We start from the raw sequence: 18,796 nt of genomic DNA on the forward strand, positions 1-18,796 counted from the left end.
AAAGAAGCTTGATTAGTTTTTAATCATTTAAGCTATGCTATTTTTGCTAGTAAAAACTTAGATAGACCTGATTTTATAAATCATGTGATTCAACTATTGCCATATCATGAGATGGTGCGACAAAATTTGGATTACATGATCTACACAGATCGGGTCTACCTAAATATTTACCATTTTTGCTAGTTTTAATGGCCATGTGAACTTGTCTTTCAATTTCATTTGCCAACGGTCATAGGTTTCTAATACAAATAATGAACTACGGACTTAAAGCCTATTTTCTTGACCCTAACTTAGCATGACGCACAAAATGCCATATGCAGAGCATAATCTATTGATTAACACACGAGGCCAGCTATAAACCCTCGTAGTATTACCTAAACAGAATTTGACCTGATTTGATTAACGCAACTAAAAGTTGGATAAGTGGGTGGTTTAGTCCTTTAAGTAATGTTGGTACAATAATGATTCCGTGTAGAGAAAAGTTCAAGGTACTGTGGGGCTGCTGTTTGTAGAGTGAAAGCATCTCTGTCGCATGATGGCTTTTCCACTTTATGATGCCTTTGTTTCAACAAATTTTTTTCTTGCTACTATTTATTAAGCACCCTTCTTCTCCAACAACATACGGAGCATCTACAAAGGATGGGGCTGCTCTATATTTGTTCTCAGAGAAGTTAGTAACTCCTTTTCCCACTCTTACCAAACTCTCTGTCTCTGTCTCTTCTGGCAAAAGTGAAAATGAGCTTTCAAGCCTACCAAGTTGGACAGGATAGATAATATGTTGTTGCTGTGTGTTTTCTTGAAAAAGTTAGTGCAACACAACAAAAAGTGGAGCATTTGTCCTCGTTGATGATCAGAGCAAGAACAATTTCAGTCCAATTCAAGAAAAGAAGTCAAGGGGCATGTCGATTTCTCGGCCTACGCTTGCTTCTATTGAATCCTTAGCGATACCTGTCGTGAGTGCTCTTCTCTAGCTGGTATATCTTTGATGATATGATTCTTGATGGTTATGGAGTTTCAAGCTTTAGCATAGTTGATATCTGGGATGATGCACTCCGGGGAAGCTCTCATCTTTGGTTGAAATTTGCAGGTTCAGGAAGTCGTCTTCTTGGCAGATTTTAGATGTGCAAAATGTCAACAAAGAGTAGCAGAAGTCATGTCTAAAATGAATGGTATGTCTTTTCTTCCTTCTGCGTTTCACCTTGTTAACTAGAGTTGCTTTTCTCCAGAGTGTTTTAGCAGTGCATATATTGTCTCCTCCATCCTAGCAGTAGATATCATGACTTTAGATTGTGGTGCGAAATCATGACAGCCATTTGTGTGCAGACCACCGTTGTTGGAGTATCTCATTTGATTTTCTTCCAAAAGCCAGTGGACCTTTTCATTGGATTCCAAAGTGCAATTATTTTTGGTCCCTTTTGGAGAACTATTTGGACTTCACCTGTCACTATGTGTTCTAGCCTTCTGGGAATTTGTGGGGGTTGGTTTTTGGTGGTGGCTGTAATTGACTATATCCGTTGAGGGAATAACTTTACCATGAATCGCCAAAAGTTTGAGATTAAGAAAAGATGATAAAATCAAGGTTTCATACAAACTCTCACAAATTCATTTGAGTGGTGTGCCATGTTTTCATGCCACGCCAAAACACATAAAAAATTGCTTTTCTTACATGGTGTTAAAAATGGTGAGCTGCACACGAGGAATGAATCAAAGACTTGGAATGGTATTTTATTCTTTATTCTTGGTCCTTCTCAAATGAACATTTTTTATGAGACTTGGAAGCAATCAATGTACTATAAGGATATTTTAATCAAATTATATATGAATCGTCTAACCTGCAGTCCTGTTACTCCTGTATGGTATTTGGTTGACATTGGTGTACCAAAGAGACGTTACCTGGCCCCTCGCGGTGGGAACGGTTGCATTCTGCAGCTTTACTTTTTATCAATTGTACCATTCTATTTTGGGTTTTTCTCAAAAGTGAAAGGGATTTAAAGTGTCCCATTAACAAAGACCTTTCGTCCAGGAAATATGATTGAGAAGAGAGGGGGGGGGGGGGGGGGGGGGGGGGAGAGAGAGAAAGAAAGATGAACTCAACAACCTCACCCTTTTGTTATTAATAGCTCTAATGTGACTAGGTGGTCAAGTTTATCAATAATGGTGAAGGCTAGGATCTCTGCAGTATATCAACAATGGTCTCATATCGCCATTTAGCCATGTAGCCCTTGCCCATGGTCGATGATTTTAACAATTGATGTTGATGTTCTTGTTGTTTTTACTAAATTGTACAGAAGAACATAAAAGATGCGCTTCAATAGCACAGGTGAAAATCAATAAAGCTAATTTTTAACCGTCTTGTGAATACAATAACATAAATGTGTGTATGTGTGCGCGCTTTTTTTTTTTATTTTATCAATTGATAACGTCTACTCTACTATTACTGTAATAGTATATTCTAGAGTGGGGATCCAACTGGATCATTGTGAATCGTCTTGCAAATACAATAACATAAATGTGTGTATGTGTGTGTGTATTTTTTTAATCAATCGGTAACATTTACTCTATTTCTACTCCTACTCTAACATATTTTAGGAGAGGACCCAACTGGACCATTGGAAAATCGATAGGAAACTAAATCATTATCAGACCAAATGGGTATATATCTATATGGATTAAAAGAAGACACATGTTAGTGATAAAGTGAAGAAAGATAAGATTTAAACCCCACGTCCCATCTCACAAAGATTTAAGTCTTTTATACTGACCAACTGTTGAAGGAGCCATTGATTATATAATAACTGGTGTTTGGATGGTGAGATTTATGCCAAATATTATTTTACAATTTTACTCATATCACAATTGATGAAGTTTTGGACTTTACTCTAGATGTAAAGATGGCTATAATGTTACTCATCCACCAAGCAATACCTGACACGATAATGCTGTAAATTTCAGGAGAGACAGATTCTGTGGTCGTCAGCGTGCTGGAAAAAAGGGTGACGGTCACTTGCAGGCTTCCCACGGAAGCGGATAGGGGAGGAGCTTCTGCACCGCGCTCCCCAGTTGCTCGGCTCAGCAAACTAGCCATATTGCTCATGCGCCTAAGTTTCTCCACATGCCGCTGATATTCATTAATTCTCCGGATTATAGATTCAAGAAACATAACAAAGCAAAAAAGTGTCTTGAAAATTAATTAGCACATATAGTTTTTTTTTTTCCTTTTTTACGAGCAAGAGTGTGTAATTCATACTTAAGTAGATTTGCTGACACGGATGCCTTGAATAACAGCAAAATTAGTTGTATATTTTAGTAGGAGAAGAATTCGGAAAATCTTGAAAATTTGATTGGAAGGATTGGATTTGTTTTTTCCTACTTAGCTGTTGATTTTCCCACTTCCATGCTCGGACAATAATAATGTGATTAAGACTCGTGTGATTTTACATGCTTGAACCTTTAGGGAAATAGGCATTAGATCATCAACCTTCTTGACAAGAAAAAGATGGTTTCCAAATGATGTATGAAATGATACAAACCATTAAAGAAATGGATGATGCTTGCTTCAACGGGATCATGAATTTTGAATCAATTAAGGGATGACAAGTTGAGGAAGTTAACCAAAACCATCAGTTTCCTCCTCCCCTTCTCTTAGGTTCCAAAGGGGAATGGAATTAGATGCTTCAGCTGGCCAGAAAGCAACCTCTCCCATTTCCAGTCAAGTCTTGGAGATATCACCCATCGTACCTCACATAGTCCTTTTTATAACAAAGCCGACATTTCCCAACTTTTCATCATCTTTAAGCTATGCGCGGTCAGGCAAGTACACTCTGGCTGCATAATCTCTTACAATTCCTGTCATTCTCTTTTCAACCCCTTTCTTTCCCCTTTTTCCCTTTTACCTTTTGTGAATTCCTATTTCCTGTTGGAACAAACGACATAGCAGTCAATTTGAGAAAACCAACAAAAATATGTCAGCAAATAATAGCTAGTCACTCGTCGAATTTTCAATGCTGAAAGAGGAATAACCAAGACTTCGCATTGCTTGTCATGATTTTCAGGTTTGTTGCATGGTGATGAAGATTAGTTTAGACTGCAATGGATGCTGCAGAAAAATGAGGAGAATAATTCTCAGGATGAAAGGTCTGCCGGGCATTTTTTCCTATGTTTTCTGCTCTGTTATTTTGCGTAATTACTTCAGTCAATAACATAAAAATTCCATCTTTTTTTTTTCCCTTTGATGAATGAAGAAATTGAGACACACTCGATAGAGAAGCAACATTCAAGGGTAATCGTGTGTGGGAGATTCGTTCCAGCGGATATAGCAATAAAGATAAGGAAGAAGATGAAAAGAAGAGTCGAGATTCTGGAAATAGAGGGATTAAGCAGTGGCAGTGATGGACGTACAGAACAAGGGCCAGCACCAACCCATGTCCCAGACCATACCATTCCAATGCCCGATCTCCAAGTCCCGGACCCTCATGCCATAGCTCAACATGCCTAGTTTCAATTTCTCCTGGTTTGGGTGGGAAAAAAAAATGTCAGTCATGAACCTAACGAAAAAGGGCACCACCAGATGTTAATTTTAGACAAGAGACCGATTCTGGGAGAACAGGAAGACTCCGGGGGGAACCTAATGGATTTGTCTGAAAAAGATGAAGGAAGGAAAATCGAAAGAAGAAGTAGGATTGGAAATGTACATGTTAAGATTTAGTAACATTTGTACATTGGTTTAGACTACTTCCCCGCTCTTTGGCTTTTTCTTTCTTTTAGCATTCAATTTCCTTGACCTCAATAGATTGTTAACATACATGCACATAACAGGTTCGAGTTGGATTCGTCTACATTCATTACGCTTTTGATTTGAACTAATATAACCTTTTGATAAAATTGAAATCTAAATCCATTAAATTAGTGAATTGTTAAGTACTAAATTTGATACATTTGAGTGTATATCACGTTACGCGATAAGTTGTTGTCTGAAATCTGATTCCATTAAGTTAATGAATTGTTAAGTACTAAATTTTGATATATTTGAGTGTATATCATATTAAGTGATAAGTGCATAGTTTATCACTTATTTTTTGGAGCAAATTTTGTCCAAAAAATTTAGTGTCACTTAGTAAATTCAGATGTTTTAAACTTTGATTATTAAACGCGTTTGAATATGTTAAAATTTGAATTCATTAATTTTAAGTGCTAAATATAATTATTAAACATGACAAAATAGTTTTGCAAACATTTGGAGTGGTTCTAATTAACATATAAGGACAATTATATTTATTTATTGCTCAAAAATGAAAAATCTTCGAAATGTTCATATTTGTAACTTTTTTACTACTTTAAATAAACTCTAGATTTTGGCAAATAAATCAAATCTGCAAGCTGACTTAAATCCACTTTGAGGCACTAAATAAAAATTTCCTTTATCGGCTTCTAATTTCTCTTTGACTAGAATCATTTCCCAAAAAAGGAAAACAAAAAATAAATGAGTGAAAGAAAGAGGAATTCCGTAATTATGTTAAAAGCTGGGGAGCTTTATGATATTCAGTCTTTAGTTTGAGTACCTATATAGTAAACCGGAGCCCAGTTTATCTATTCGCATAATCCTAATTATCATACGCGGATCTAACCAAGTAGCCTTAGAATCCAAATTCCTTTGTTTTTCTTCTTCAACCCCCCCCAAACCCTAACCCTAAAAACTGGAAATTTCGTCTGATTTCCAATTTAGTGTTTAACTGAAGTCGCTTCGTTTCGAATTTCAGCTAATGGCCAGCGGCTCCAATGAACCCACGCGTCGCAAGCACCGCCGCTCTCCTTCTGACGACGAGAACAACGACGCCGAAGCACCTTCGAAACGGCGGAAGCACCGCCACCATAAACATCACCGGCATCATCGCCACCACCATCACCACCGCAGCAAGAAGGAGGACAGAGTTGAGGACGCAACAGCTGAAGCTGAAATCGAGATGGAAGAGAATCTAGAAGAGGAACGGAAGAGTAATGAGAATGCGGTGGTTGATGCTGCAACTGGTGGCACAACTAGTGCGGCTGTTATTTCTGGTTCAGTTTTGGGGATTGATTATGATATGGAAGAAGGAGAGATTGTTGATGAGGGTGAGGGTGGTGGTGGTGGTTCTCGTATCGATGGAGATGAGGTGAAAAAGGAGAAAGAGCGTGGTTCTGATGTGGAGTCTGGAGAGATTGGGGCTGTTCGCGGCGGCCATTCTGACAATTCTCACATGGTGTGTTCAGATTCCCCTTGCTTTTTATTTATTTTGTTATTTTTCTTGGGAGAGTTTCATTTCTGTTTGTAAAGTTTAGAAATTAAGCTGTTTGGTTGCGGAGAAAATTAATGGAAACCTTCCCATATGGAAATTGAAAGTTTGTTTACTCGTCTGGAATATCAGCTTTTGTGTCTTTGGCGTGGTCAATGTAGTATGCTTCCAAAGTTTTCGCTTCCTTGTGTTTCTCATGCTGAACTTAAATATGAAGTATGCTTACACTGTGCCTTTGACCCTTTTTTACTAGAACCCATTTTACCCACTTTAAATGCCGGATTTATATCTTTATTTATGTAACAGGCATATAATTAGGATTTTTTTTTACTCCTGGTATCAAGATTTGTCAGCAATTAAACAGGAAGTTATTCAATGTGTTTTAATTTGATATTTTGATCATATCTAATTAAAGAGTTTACTAATTGTTTTCTGCAATTGCTAGTGGAGTCATCGGTTTTGTTGTGAAATTTTAGTACATGTTTTCCACCGAACGGACATGAGAATTTGAATTCCATCTGGAGCTGTGCACTCCGGTTTTACATTTTTTCCCAGGCAAAAGTTCTATAGGAGATTCTGAAGACAGATGGCTTTCAGTGGATTTGTAAGAACAAATTTTATGGCTATTTATTTATTTATTTGTGGGGGCATACTTTGTTAACTTTGTTTTGCTTGGACATAGTAGATTTGAGGTTTGTGTGGTTAACCAGCTACTTTGGTTGTGTTCTGCAGAAGGTGGATGTATATCAAGAGGAGAAGAATCGTACCTGTTGTTTGCCTTCTGAAGAAGGTATGAATGAAGAGGATGGAAAGATGGGGGCATCGAGTGATTTTAGGATTGATGGGGAAGATGATGGATGTTTTGCGAGGAAGAAATATAATGATTTGGGTCAGGAAAGAACTTCCAGAACTGAACATATTTCTAATGGTGAGTTTGTGCATGAATACCGTAAGGATGAGTTAACTGTTGAAGAACATAGTTGGAGAAATGACTACTCTAATGAAGAAAGTATTTTGAGGGAGACTAATGAATTGTTAGCTGAAGGTGGGCAAAAAAGGGATTTCTCAAGGTCACCGTTACGGGACAGACACCGTGAAAGGGTTCGAAGTGGGAGCTGTCCAAAGTCACGTGATCAGTCTCGAGGAAGGTCTAGGTCCCAAAGCATTTTCCGAGAGGGTTCTTTACTCAATACACCAAAAACATATAACTATTATTCACGAAGAAAGAATAGGAGTGATTCAGATGAGGAGCATGAATCCAGCAGGGATTACCAACCTGCCAGCAGAGAATCATTTAGGGATGAAGAAAGGAGTTACAGCAGACACAGTAGTCGGTCAACAAGGCATCATAGTCGAGAAATGCGGGACAGGGATAGAGAGGGCAGCCGGGATGTGGACAGAGACAGGACAAGAGACAGAGAGCGAGAGAGGACAAGGGAGAAGGAGCGGGAGAGGGAAAGGGCTAGGGAGCGGGAGAAAGAGAGGGAGAGGGAAAAGGAGAGAGAGAGGCACAGGGACTGGGAGAGGGAGAAGGAGAGGGAAAGGAGGAGGGAGCGGGATAGAGGTAGCAGCCGAGATAGAAATAGGGATAGAGATAGTCAAAGGTCCTTTAGGAACTCTAAACACAATCACGCTGATGATGGCTATGGTGAGCAAGATAGGATTGACGATTACAGGCATAGGAGGCACGATGAAGCCAGTCACAAGGATAGGATAAGTGTAAGTGATACTGAAAAAATTGATGGTTCTAAGAAGCATATGGCTGGAAGGGAAAATGAGAAGTCTGGAAGGTAACTTTTTGCTCAATCAGTATATTGAATATGATCAGCATCCTTTTCCTCCTTCCATCTAATGTTGATTTTTTTTATCACAGAGATGAAAATGAACAAGAAGACTACCAAGAAAAAATTGTGTTGCGACTAGCAGAACAGGAAGAAGATGACCTTGAAAAAATTAAAGAGGAAAGTAGGAGGCGAAGCGAAGCTATACTAGAAAAATATAGAAGTCAGAAATCACAGCAGCACTCCGAAGCTAAAATAGAAAATACAGGTAATGGTATTTCTTTTGCCTTATTTGTATTAATAGGTTTTCTTTGTTCGATATTTTTTGTACTTGATTCCTTTGGAGTGCAGCAGCATTGGTTTCTTGAATACCTATTTTTCATGGCTTGATTTTTTTCCTTGGAGCGAGCTTTTATGTGATAGACATTCGATTTTTTTTTCTCATCTTGACTTTCCATGGGCATATGCCTTGTCTTTTTATCTACTATTCTCCTGAAAAAAATTTGTTTTTTTGGAACAGTAAAAGAGCAAGGAGAACAGCCATTAGTGATGGCACCATCTGTTAGTGTTGCTCTTGAATCTAATTATCTTCGAAATGAGGGCCAAGATGACTATGTTGCTGACCCATCCTTTTCTGTTGGAAAATCCCCTCCACCAAATGGGGTTTCTACTATTGAGAAGCCTTCTGATACTGGTGGACTCGGAGCCGGTACTCCAAAGGTGGGTTGAAATTTAGTAGGCAGCTGGAGATATGTGTCGTGGACTGCATTGTTTCCCCTAGCTGCTCAATGTCCCCATTGTCAGCTATATGTGTCTCCAAGTTGGTTGCTCGTATTTGTAATTTTTTTTTAGAATTTTTTTTTCAAAATTTGTCTAATTTATTTTCTCACAATTGGCTAAACCTTTGCTGTTTGTGCCTGAATTATTCAACTTTGCAGAGTGAAAGACCTAATGATATGTTCTCTGATGATATATTTGGAGAGTCTCCTGCTGGTGTTCGTAAAACGGTAAGCCTTAATCTGCCACTGTCTTTTGCAACTAATAAATTCATCGCTTCTTGTTTGTTCTTAAGCTGGCTAACGTTTTGGTTTATACTGTCCTTTCCTGTATTTCTGTGGTGGCCTAAATTCATGTTTTATTGTCGATTGATAACTTCTTATTCCTTCATTTTATTGGCTCGTACTTATTGATTAGCTATCAAATATTTTCCTCAGGGTAAGGGTGATGGTTTAGCAATTGAAAGGAGTGGCCTACATGACAATTGGGATGATGCAGAAGGGTACTATAGTAAGTGTCTGAAATCTAGATTTATTCTATCACATGGACTAATTTCTTTTTGGAGCTAAGTTGTGATATTAACTAACTGTTCACTTGATAAAGTAATTACTTAAGTTTTTTTTTTCTTTCTAATCTTTTTACTGCTTGAACGTCAAGTTTATTTCTTAATTTTCATTTTGTGCTTTAACAAGAGGTACATTTAGATAAAGAAGTGATGAGTTTCCTGTTTGTTCCTTTTTGGAGTGTCTGGTACAACGAGTGTATCTGCTTGTCTTTTTAGTTCTTCTGGACTGTCTATTGATTAGGTGAATCTGATCCTCTTAATTATCCCTTTTGAGGAGTTTCCGGTTCAATATTAATCTGCTAATCTTGATTGTTCCTTTTTCTTTGTAGGCTATCGGTTTGGAGAATTACTTGATGGTCGATATGAAATCATTGCTGCACATGGCAAAGGTGTCTTCTCTACAGTAGTTCGTGCTAGGGATCTTAAGGCCAAATCTGGTGATCCTGAAGAAGCAGCGATAAAAATCATTCGCAATAATGAGACCATGTGAGTAATTAAGCTTTTCCTTGCTTTAGTTTCTGACTTTAGCTGTTTAATAATGCATCCTTTAGTCCTTTGTCTGTCAGAACTTGATTCTTCTTTTTCTGTTGCGCTGTTAGGTTGAAGGCTGGCATGGATGAACTGGTCATATTAAAAAAGTTGGCTGGTGCTGACCCTGAGAACAAACGCCATTGTGTTCGATTTGTTTCCAGCTTTAAGTATCGGAATCATCTCTGTTTAGTTTTTGAATCTCTTCATATGAATCTTCGTGAGGTTTTGAAGAAGTTTGGTCGTAATATTGGGCTTAAATTAACTGCTGTAAGGGCATATGCAAAGCAGCTCTTCATTGCACTGAAACATCTAAAGAATTGTGGTGTGCTTCATTGTGATATTAAGCCTGATAATATGCTGGTAAACTCAATTATCTTCAATATCTTTCCCTTCTATACCTCTTTAACCTGGTCTTCTTTCTGATACTAACCTATTTAATCTTTTTGCTGTGTCCTAAGGTGAATGAAGCAAAGAATGTATTGAAGCTTTGTGACTTTGGCAATGCCATGTTTGCTGGTAAAAATGAAATTACTCCATATCTTGTGAGTCGATTTTATCGTGCCCCAGAAATAAGTAAGTCTGTTTCTTTGTCATTTGCTTTCTAAGAAGGACTTGATTGCCTGATCAACATTAGTTATTTTACCGCAAGCTGAGTTCTATTACATTAAGGTATTTAAGCTTTTATTTTTTTATTCTTCTTAGTTCTGGGTCTGCCATATGATCATCCCATGGATATGTGGTCAGTCGGTTGCTGTTTATTTGAGATTTACACTGGAAAAGTTCTTTTTCCTGGTCCTACAAATAATGACATGCTTCGCCTTCATATGGAGCTTAAGGGCGCATTTCCAAAGAAGATGGTTCGTAAGGTGAGAGAGCTTTATAGGTGTTTGTTTGTTTTTCCTCCCTGAATTTAGGGCACTTGCATCTCTCTTATAGTGTTTGAGATGTTACATGGATACCTCATTTTTACACAACAGAAATGAGGAGTTGAGAGTTTATTCTGTGGCTTGTATCTTTCAAATATAATTCCTTTACCATATTTTCTTTTGATATATATGCTTCCTTTCTCACTCTTTTAGCTTTAAGAATTGGTCTCTTTTTCCAGAAGAATTTAGTGAAGTTTTATTTGTTCTCAACTTTTTTTTTTACTGATCGCTTTTTTCCTATTTTGTTGCTACAGGGTGGATTTAAGGACAAGCACTTTGATCAGGGGCTGAATTTTCTTGCCACTGAGGAGGACCCTGTCACAAAGAAGGTAATCATCAATTTGGTTGTGTGATCCTTTAGGGTTTTCTATTTGTGATTATATGCTTTGTATTACTTGCATTTCTTGTTCTTGTCTGTTTTTTTCTAATAAACTTATATATATATTCTATTCTGTCAGGCTGTAAAGAGGCTGATTCTTAATGTTAAGCCAAAAGATTTTGGAACTTTGATTGTGGGTTCTCCTGGTGAGGATCCAAAGATGTTAGCCAACTTTAAAGATCTTCTTGATAAGATATTCATGTTGGATCCTGATAAAAGAATCACCGTATCACAAGCATTGAGCCATCCATTCATCACTGGCAAGTGAAATATTGATGCTGATTTGTGACTACCGAAATGCTGTTGGGCTTGATATTTGAATATCATATGACTGCATTTATATATTGTTCTCTAATCATTGGGCATTAATGTCTGTCTTCTTTGTGCTGGCTATAAGAGCTTTAGAAACGGTGCTTGGCATGTTGAACGCAATTGTGGTGATGTTTGATTGGAAGAGAGCTCGTACTTGGCGCTTCTGTCAGTGGAGTGTTTTCTGTTTCTATTGTAAGATAACTCGCCAAAGGCGTATTTACCTTTTGTACTCAATCTTAATGTTGACCATTAAGAAACTCTTCAGTAGAATAGTTTCAATTACTTTCTCTTTTTTAGACTTTCCTCATATTGTATTCGAGATATGGTTCCAGTAACTCAACTCTCAGGCTTTAATGTGCTCCTGAAAATTAGATTTGTTGGCAGAAATAATTCTTTGTAAATAAAAACTTAACTTTGGAAATTTGTATTATTCTCTTCATCTCACTTTTTTCCCCCTTCATTTTCTTTTTTCCTTTTTAATTGCTGATGATTGGTTTATAAGGGATACTCGCATTAGATTATGGTCCTCTTTCTTGTTTTGTTGCCACTGTTTTTGCTTTTTGCGATAATATATGGGTCCTGGTGTCTAATTAAATTTCTCATTCAGGGTACCATCTCTGCTATGAGGCAACGGTTCAGTGCTTTAGATGCTTAAAAGTCAACCTGGAGAAGGTATTTTGGTTTGTTTGCTAGGTGTTTATTGTGAGACGGATGAATCTATGCTTTTGCATATATTTCTTTGATGTCAGATTTGGCTTATCACTGACGTTCATTTAAAGCCATTTCAAGCGAATCATTTTGTCATGTGACCTTGTGTGTCTTGGCTTTTCTTTTGATTACATGTAGTGTGTAGAACTTTCTTAGTGGTTGTGTATACATAGAAGTGATTTTGAAAAATCTATGGTTCCCATTCTTACTGAAAGTTGTTTTGAAGCATTATTGTTTGGTGCATGCTGTAAACTGATTTGTTTTGGCATGAAATTTATCCTTTGCTGAGATCTCTGTGATTGTGTGTGTCATTTCTGTTTCTTTGATGGTCCCCATTCTAATGAGGTTGCATTACTTCTGATCTATGATTTGGCCATTCTGGAGGAATATATGCTTTGGAGGTTATTGGATGCTGTTCCAGGTGGATTTTTTTAGGTGTGTGTCCAAATCTGAATTTGGTGCAGTTATCTCATTTAGCAGATCTAATTTCTGGGAAATAGTTGAGTAATATGATTATTTGTTTTTGTAGGTTATGGCATTGTGATTGCTGATATCCTGTAAGTATATTCTTATTTTTCATCTCCTTTGTCATTAGTTGGTTTCTGATGTCAAGCTATTTCTGGTTCCAACTATGTTTTTAACTCCTCCAACCTGTACATGTGTGAATTTTTGTAGATTTATGCTGTTTAGCAAGCTATTTCTGATAGTAAGTTCTTCTTAATCTATATTTTGATACTTTCCTTTGCCTTGGTCTCTGGCACCTGAGCAGAGTGGGAATTTTTTCTTTGAATCTGCTTTTTATAGATGGTTTGTTTTTAACTCTTCATGTTTATGGGGTATTATAGTGGGATAAATGTAGACCTGGAGCTGTCATTAGGCTGAAAGTACATCCTTGAGGGGAAAGAATTAGGTCATGGGAATTTTGACGTCTAATTGTTATAAATCCTTTTCAAATCAATTATATTAAGGCATAATGTGCAAGTTTTTTCAAGCGAGCGATTTGCAATGCTTATGACTTGCAAGAAATTTCTAATAACCTTGTATCAAGCATATTAGAGAGACATGCGTGAAATCTTCTTCAGCAAGCATACAAGTCTGACTTGATGTGAATGCAGCATAGGATATACATTATCCAAGATATGATAGTCGGCAAAAAATTAGGTAGATCAGAGGGAGTAATGTGGGTTGGTAGGAGTAACAGAGTAGCTTTGTAATTGTGGAAATAGGCTTGGATGAAAAAAAGAAGCCAATAAGGGTGTATATTGGGCACTTTACATGTACCTATTAAGCCTGATTACCTGGGCAGTTTTTTGTACTAGGCGATCGAAGCCTGATTACACGTGCAAACCAATGAGATGATCATTTACTAACAGGTGTTATCATATTTTTCAAAAAAAAAACTGCGTCAAAGAACAAATCACAGAGTCTATGAACTGAACTGGTTTTTAGATAATCTTTTAGCAACAAAATATTTTTTCCAGTCACTTGGCTTTCAGTGCATAAGCTTGCAGCCTCAGATTTAGCATACATTTGTTCCATAACAGGCATTTTGATGACCTTAGTGGAGTTTGAGCTTTTAAGATAAGAGCAGTAGGGTAGTGGAACTACTAAACCATTTTGTAGTGGGATTCTTGGCATCCACTTCCAAGTATATTTGTAATTTTTTTGGTTGAGCTTCCTTTTCTCCTGAGTACTAGATGACCCACGGGTATCAGCATACATGACGGATCTTGATATGGCATGGAAATCTTAAATTTGACAAATGTGTACTTGGTAAGTTCAATTACTTGTGGGTCTGGTGAATTTCAGAGCGGCAGACATACTGAGGGTTGAGTCCTCCATATTATATCTAATTGTTTTTAGCTTGATAGTTTTCCGGGGATGAGGTTACATGGGATAATATCATCAACCCTTTTATTCTGGAAAATGAGGTTGAGAACTGAAAAAGTGAATACCCATGTATTTGTTGTAGACGAGGTAGGACAGTGGCTACTCTGGTGTTTCTTGCCTTTGAGTAATACTTAATATGGTCAGTGAAATGCAACATTCCTTTAGTTCAATTAGCCTTTTTTTTAAATGAAGAAGAGAATGACAGGAGTTGTCAGGTTGTAATGGATTTTAGGAACTGATATTAGATTTCAACTGATATGAAATAGATCACAACTTGTATGAATTTGTCAAGGATGGAGTTTAGGAGTATTGGTTGCTTCTTTTCTACATCTGGATATTGATAACTCAGAGAGGAAGCTTTTTGCAAGGAAACACAAGTTAAGCACAGACGACATGGACAGAATAAACAGAACATACCAGCTGGGTCTCTTTTCAGTTTGCTGGCTGTTTGCTCTTGAGATTATTTTTGGCGGCTTACGATAGTTTTTGATTGCAGTAAGAAATAAAGGAAGTCTCAGCTGAGGTCATCTGGTGTGAATAAAAAATGTACAATTTTGTCTTTCTGGCACTTCATCCCTCTGACCTTCAACTTTTAGGTGCAGAAATTTGTAAGAATGCATGAATTGCTATGGCAAGTAATGTGATATTCTTTTGCCTTTGCTGGTGAGAGATTGGTATGGTTGGGAAATTCTTTTGTGCATTGCCTAGTAACGTGAAGGATTGTTTTATAGAAAAATTGTAGATGTTATGTTGGTGTATTTAGAGTTCTAAAATTGGTACATTACGAAAAAGTAAGTACATATAGTTTTAAAGTGTTTTTGTCTGCAGTACGTGTAGTTTATAGTGTTTTTGTCAGCATGTTGGCAACTCAGCTTCAACGAGAGTGATCAAGACATTGTATTTATTCAATCTAATTAATACCTGTTTAAGCTAGGTTTTGATCGAGCATCTTCTCCATGCAAGATTTAGGTTTTGAGTATCATATTCTGCAAGAATTTGCCCTTGTCAATTTGCCAGGGTATCATCGTCCCCTGGTGAGTGTGTGTCATTGAGAAGCGAGGAAAGGTAAATGTTCACTTGCATATCATTAACTAACTAGTAAAATGGTATTTGTAACTTACTATCTGGTGGTTACAATAATTTTTATGCACATTTACCAGAGTTAAAAGGTTTTCATCACATGCCGCTTCTATTTCAGCTATAATCTGAACACTATTTAGAGCTGCTCCTACTCCTCCCTGCTGTGGTTGGTGTTGGATTGGGTTTTGTTAATATGGTCTTGCTTTCTTATACTTCTATGGATGCCATTTACTGGCTAAGTGTTCTGGATGCATACAATTTTCTAGCCCCCCCGCGCGGCGGGTGTCAGGTGTCATATGAACCTGTTGTCTAATTAGAATGGGTCGGTTATGCACTGTTGATATGTCTTTCTGAAGTCTTGCGTCCTCACTATTTGTCTGGTTCCCTTTGTTTTGTCTGAGGAAGATGTTTGAGGGGCTTCATGCAAAGATTTTAGCAATATATGTGTGGTTGGTGTGGATTGAACTTGTCATCACATGGAGAGGCTTGAATTGTTGATACTAACGGGGCTGAACTAGTTTACTGATTTTTGGTCAGTCTTCAAATTTTGGGGGTTGTCGTTACCACTTTGTGTGCTGAATTAGAAGTGGTTCCATTTGTCCCGTGAAATTTGATGATATTTGTAATAATGCCGTCCTTTATGTTGTGCACGCGTAAAATCCACTGTTTCGGCAGGCTGCTGTTGTTCAGTTGCAAAAGAAAAAAAAATAAAATTGCATGAATGAATTTGGTTAAGTGATGCAAAATCTCATCGAGAATAATGGGCTCTCTGCACAAAATATAAAATGCCAATATCAGTGCGCCGAGCAGGTTGATTAACTGAGGTTTGTGGCCAGCGCAACTTAAAGGGGCAATTGAAGTCTAATATTCTGCTCGGTAGCAACAGGAGCCTCTCTATAAAAGCTGAATGTGAGCTGCTGTTTTCATGTGGTTTATTGGAATGCCAACTTAAAGGTGGCGTCAAACGTGTTTGTTTCATGCTCTGTGTTAGAGATGTTTTGTAACGCCTGAGAGGACCTAATGTTTAGAGTCGGGTTGGTACCCAATTGCAAATTGAAAATTTGATATTTTATCTGATGTTCTGGTCATGAATAGCCGGATTTCGGGCCGTTGAGCCTTGGAGCTGAATGATATAGAGAATTGGAACATGTGTCCGTTTTAATTCTCAATCATAATAGACTCCATGGTTGGCTTTACTTTCCTCGTCACTCTTGGCAATAATATATGGACATGACTGATTCAATTGCCGGCGAGGCTCCTTCCAATAAAAACCCTTCCCCTTCTCCGTGCCCTCACTCCCTCCAATTTTCTCTCTAGTTATTAACCTACTCGAACAGAGTATATATATACACACACGTATTTTTGGTGATCGACCTTGTCAAGCAATTGAATGGACATGAACATTCTAGGGAATACCTGCTAACTGCTCTAGTATTTTATGAACTTAAAAGATTACCGAGGCGACTAGCTTGAGAAGTGTAACTTGTAAGATTAATGAAGTTACTGCATTTTCAAGAAAAAAAGGAAAACTTTCTACATAGCGTGCATTGTGCCCTAATGAATAGGGGTTAATGGATGCAATTTTGGACTGTATATAGCCGAAGGGTCGCGTAATTACGTGCCCACATTATTCAATTGTTGATGCGTGCAATATTTAACCGTTTTGCGTGCACACCGTAAGAGGTGAGTGTTAGGCTGGTGTAATAAATGGTTGCTTTATAATAAACTTAATTATCTTAATTATAGTCTCTGCACTCTATATATATATGTGTGTGTGTGTGGAAATCAATAGTTGATTTGGACTGCTTTTTGACAAACGAAAGAGTAACGTTCATATCAACTCATTGTCGAACTTGTAGTGGGATAATGAAAGATTTTCAATTGTCACAATCTGGAAATAACGAACTGAACATTTGAGGGTGAGAACGTATAGAGCCTACTTGAAACAGGCCGTGCCTCTGTGTCCTTGAAACTGCAGCGAATATTTTCTACTCCATTAACGTAAAGAAATCGTAAGTGCTTTCTTCGGGAATAGCATATTGTCCTTCAAATCCTTGACATATATATAAGTAATGGAGAAGGGCAACCAATCCCCAAACCAGAAAATGACAAAAGGGAATGGATAATTAGGAAAAATATATGTGGATGTGGAATAATATCGTCGAGTCACTGTTCTCTTGGAAATATTCTGGCTGGTGATTTCTTGGGATTCAGACCTATTAACTTTTGCTTACGCAATTGCGTGATTTATAATTAGACGATATCCTGGATATGAGATTTTGCCTTAAAAGGATTTGTGTAGATCTGTTTCTATTTGGGTTATTCAAATACCAATCGGAGTTGCACGAAAAATGGTGACTATTCTTGGTTAGGACCGAGCAAATCGTGCTGCAGCCAACAATCAAGAGGGGAGAGATCACGATTAAACAATAATTTGGCAAAGCACTTTTAGGTAGGGGTGAGCATCGAATTCGAATTCGGTAATTCGGTAGGTTGAAATCGGTAATTTTCGGTAAATGGTTCTGGAAATATTCGACCTAATTCGCATTCGAATTAGACACTACCGAATTCGAATTCAACCCGAATTCAATTCGGTAAACAAAAAAATACCGAATTACCGAATTCCAGAAAACTGCAAGGGTCGCCAATATCTCTTCGTTCTCGTACTCACTCAGGCACACCACACAAATTTCAGCCTCTTCACGCTCAGCCTGTTTTACACCAGGTGTTGTATGATACCTTCTAGTCTTCAGATGTTGGGAGATGGTTTCTTCCAGCCAATCATCTCCAGGGCCATCCGATTCTTCAACATCAGCATTCGAATCTTCATACAGATCAAACACCGTAGGCTCCTGCCCATGACTCAGTTCAACCAATGCAGTCTCTTCTTCTGGCTCAATCCTAATCCGCATGAAGATATTTGAAAACTGGTAATCAGATTCTTGAAACCAGCCACCAGTATTATTAGTGTTGTTCTCCTCGTACTCCCCAGCCGGAGAAAGAAGTACGAGGTTTGCTGGTTGACTGATGTGGTGATGATTATCAAAGCCAGTTGCTGCTTGCACATAATTCCCTTGCATCAACATTGCAGTGTTGTATGGCAGAGGGCCAAGAGTGAAACAAGAGGCAGGTAGTATTGGATAATGGTGGCAAGGAGGATATTCCAGGCTGCTGAAACCATAAATGGGCAGCGGAGAATGAGGGTACATCGTAATCTGATTGGGAAAGTAAATATTTTACCGTTTTACAAAATTCAATTCGAATTCGGTAAATCCGAATTCAAAAACCCCAAAACCAAATTCGACCCTAATTCGATTCTTACTAATTCGATACCACTGATTTACCGACCGAATTACCGAATTACCGAATTCGAATTACCAAATTGAAATCGATTTCGATCGGTAATTCGGTAATTACCGTAATTGCTCACCCCTACTTTTAGGTTTGGTTTCTGTACACGATACCCTTTTTTTTTTTTTTGTTAGTTGGGGTTGTCCGGGCCTACACCCGACTACTCCCCCAATCGAGGAGAGCGGGTCCCACCGATTCTCAGGAAATTATGCCGGATTGCTGAGCTC

General features: G+C 37.9%; 3 protein-coding genes across 8 annotated transcripts; all 3 read left to right on the forward strand.

The window, feature by feature from the left end:
• Positions 1-495: 495 nt before the first annotated feature.
• LOC113753775 lies at positions 496-3,366 on the forward strand. Its single transcript, XM_027298014.1, has 3 exons — positions 496-953; positions 1,088-1,169; positions 2,953-3,366. Exons 1-3 carry the CDS (start codon positions 900-902, stop codon positions 3,120-3,122), a joined length of 306 nt encoding a protein of 101 aa, XP_027153815.1. The 5' UTR covers positions 496-899; the 3' UTR covers positions 3,123-3,366.
• Positions 3,367-3,659: 293 nt separating this feature from the next.
• LOC113752595 (heavy metal-associated isoprenylated plant protein 6) lies at positions 3,660-4,768 on the forward strand. Its single transcript, XM_027296699.1, has 3 exons — positions 3,660-3,805; positions 4,025-4,134; positions 4,242-4,768. The coding sequence occupies exons 1-3, from the start codon at positions 3,660-3,662 to the stop codon at positions 4,493-4,495; spliced, it is 510 nt and encodes a 169-aa protein (XP_027152500.1). The 3' UTR covers positions 4,496-4,768.
• An 850-nt stretch (positions 4,769-5,618) lies between these two features.
• LOC113751526 (serine/threonine-protein kinase prpf4B) lies at positions 5,619-16,481 on the forward strand. Of its 6 annotated transcripts, none has more exons than XR_003464834.1 (15): positions 5,619-6,236; positions 7,002-8,059; positions 8,143-8,318; positions 8,571-8,770; positions 8,989-9,057; positions 9,265-9,337; positions 9,722-9,878; positions 9,992-10,283; positions 10,382-10,496; positions 10,626-10,789; positions 11,104-11,178; positions 11,308-11,732; positions 12,148-12,683; positions 12,778-12,805; positions 15,624-16,481. XR_003464834.1 is itself a non-coding variant. In XM_027295562.1 (12 exons), exons 1-12 carry the CDS (start codon positions 5,760-5,762, stop codon positions 11,494-11,496), a joined length of 3,045 nt encoding a protein of 1,014 aa, XP_027151363.1. In that variant the 5' UTR covers positions 5,619-5,759; the 3' UTR covers positions 11,497-12,000. The 6 variants fall into 6 exon arrangements, 1 of the variants encoding a protein (XP_027151363.1); XR_003464833.1 differs by lacking the exon at positions 15,624-16,481 and adding an exon at positions 12,924-14,794; XR_003464832.1 differs by lacking the exon at positions 15,624-16,481 and having other exon boundaries at positions 12,148-12,212; positions 12,633-12,683; positions 12,778-14,794.
• Positions 16,482-18,796: the final 2,315 nt, after the last annotated feature.

This window comes from Coffea eugenioides, chromosome 11 (assembly GCF_003713205.1).
Source record: "Coffea eugenioides isolate CCC68of chromosome 11, Ceug_1.0, whole genome shotgun sequence".
In the NCBI taxonomy this organism is placed as follows: Eukaryota; Viridiplantae; Streptophyta; class Magnoliopsida; order Gentianales; family Rubiaceae; genus Coffea; species Coffea eugenioides.

Bases quoted from the DNA above. Each gene is read 5' to 3' on its own strand.
- LOC113753775 (XM_027298014.1), top strand. From the start codon at position 900: ATGTCGATTTCTCGGCCTACGCTTGCTTCTATTGAATCCTTAGCGATA. The intron at 954-1,087 runs GTGAGTGCTCTT...TGAAATTTGCAG, and splicing joins AATCCTTAGCGATACCTGTC to GTTCAGGAAGTCGTCTTCTT. The intron at 1,170-2,952 runs GTATGTCTTTTC...TGTAAATTTCAG, and splicing joins AGTCATGTCTAAAATGAATG to GAGAGACAGATTCTGTGGTC.
- LOC113752595 (XM_027296699.1), top strand. From the start codon at position 3,660: ATGGAATTAGATGCTTCAGCTGGCCAGAAAGCAACCTCTCCCATTTCC. The intron at 3,806-4,024 runs GTCAGGCAAGTA...GGAATAACCAAG, and splicing joins TCATCTTTAAGCTATGCGCG to ACTTCGCATTGCTTGTCATG. The intron at 4,135-4,241 runs GTCTGCCGGGCA...TGATGAATGAAG, and splicing joins AATAATTCTCAGGATGAAAG to AAATTGAGACACACTCGATA.
- LOC113751526 (XM_027295562.1), top strand. From the start codon at position 5,760: ATGGCCAGCGGCTCCAATGAACCCACGCGTCGCAAGCACCGCCGCTCT. The intron at 6,237-7,001 runs GTGTGTTCAGAT...TGTGTTCTGCAG, and splicing joins ATTCTGACAATTCTCACATG to AAGGTGGATGTATATCAAGA. The intron at 8,319-8,570 runs GTAATGGTATTT...TTTTTGGAACAG, and splicing joins AGCTAAAATAGAAAATACAG to TAAAAGAGCAAGGAGAACAG.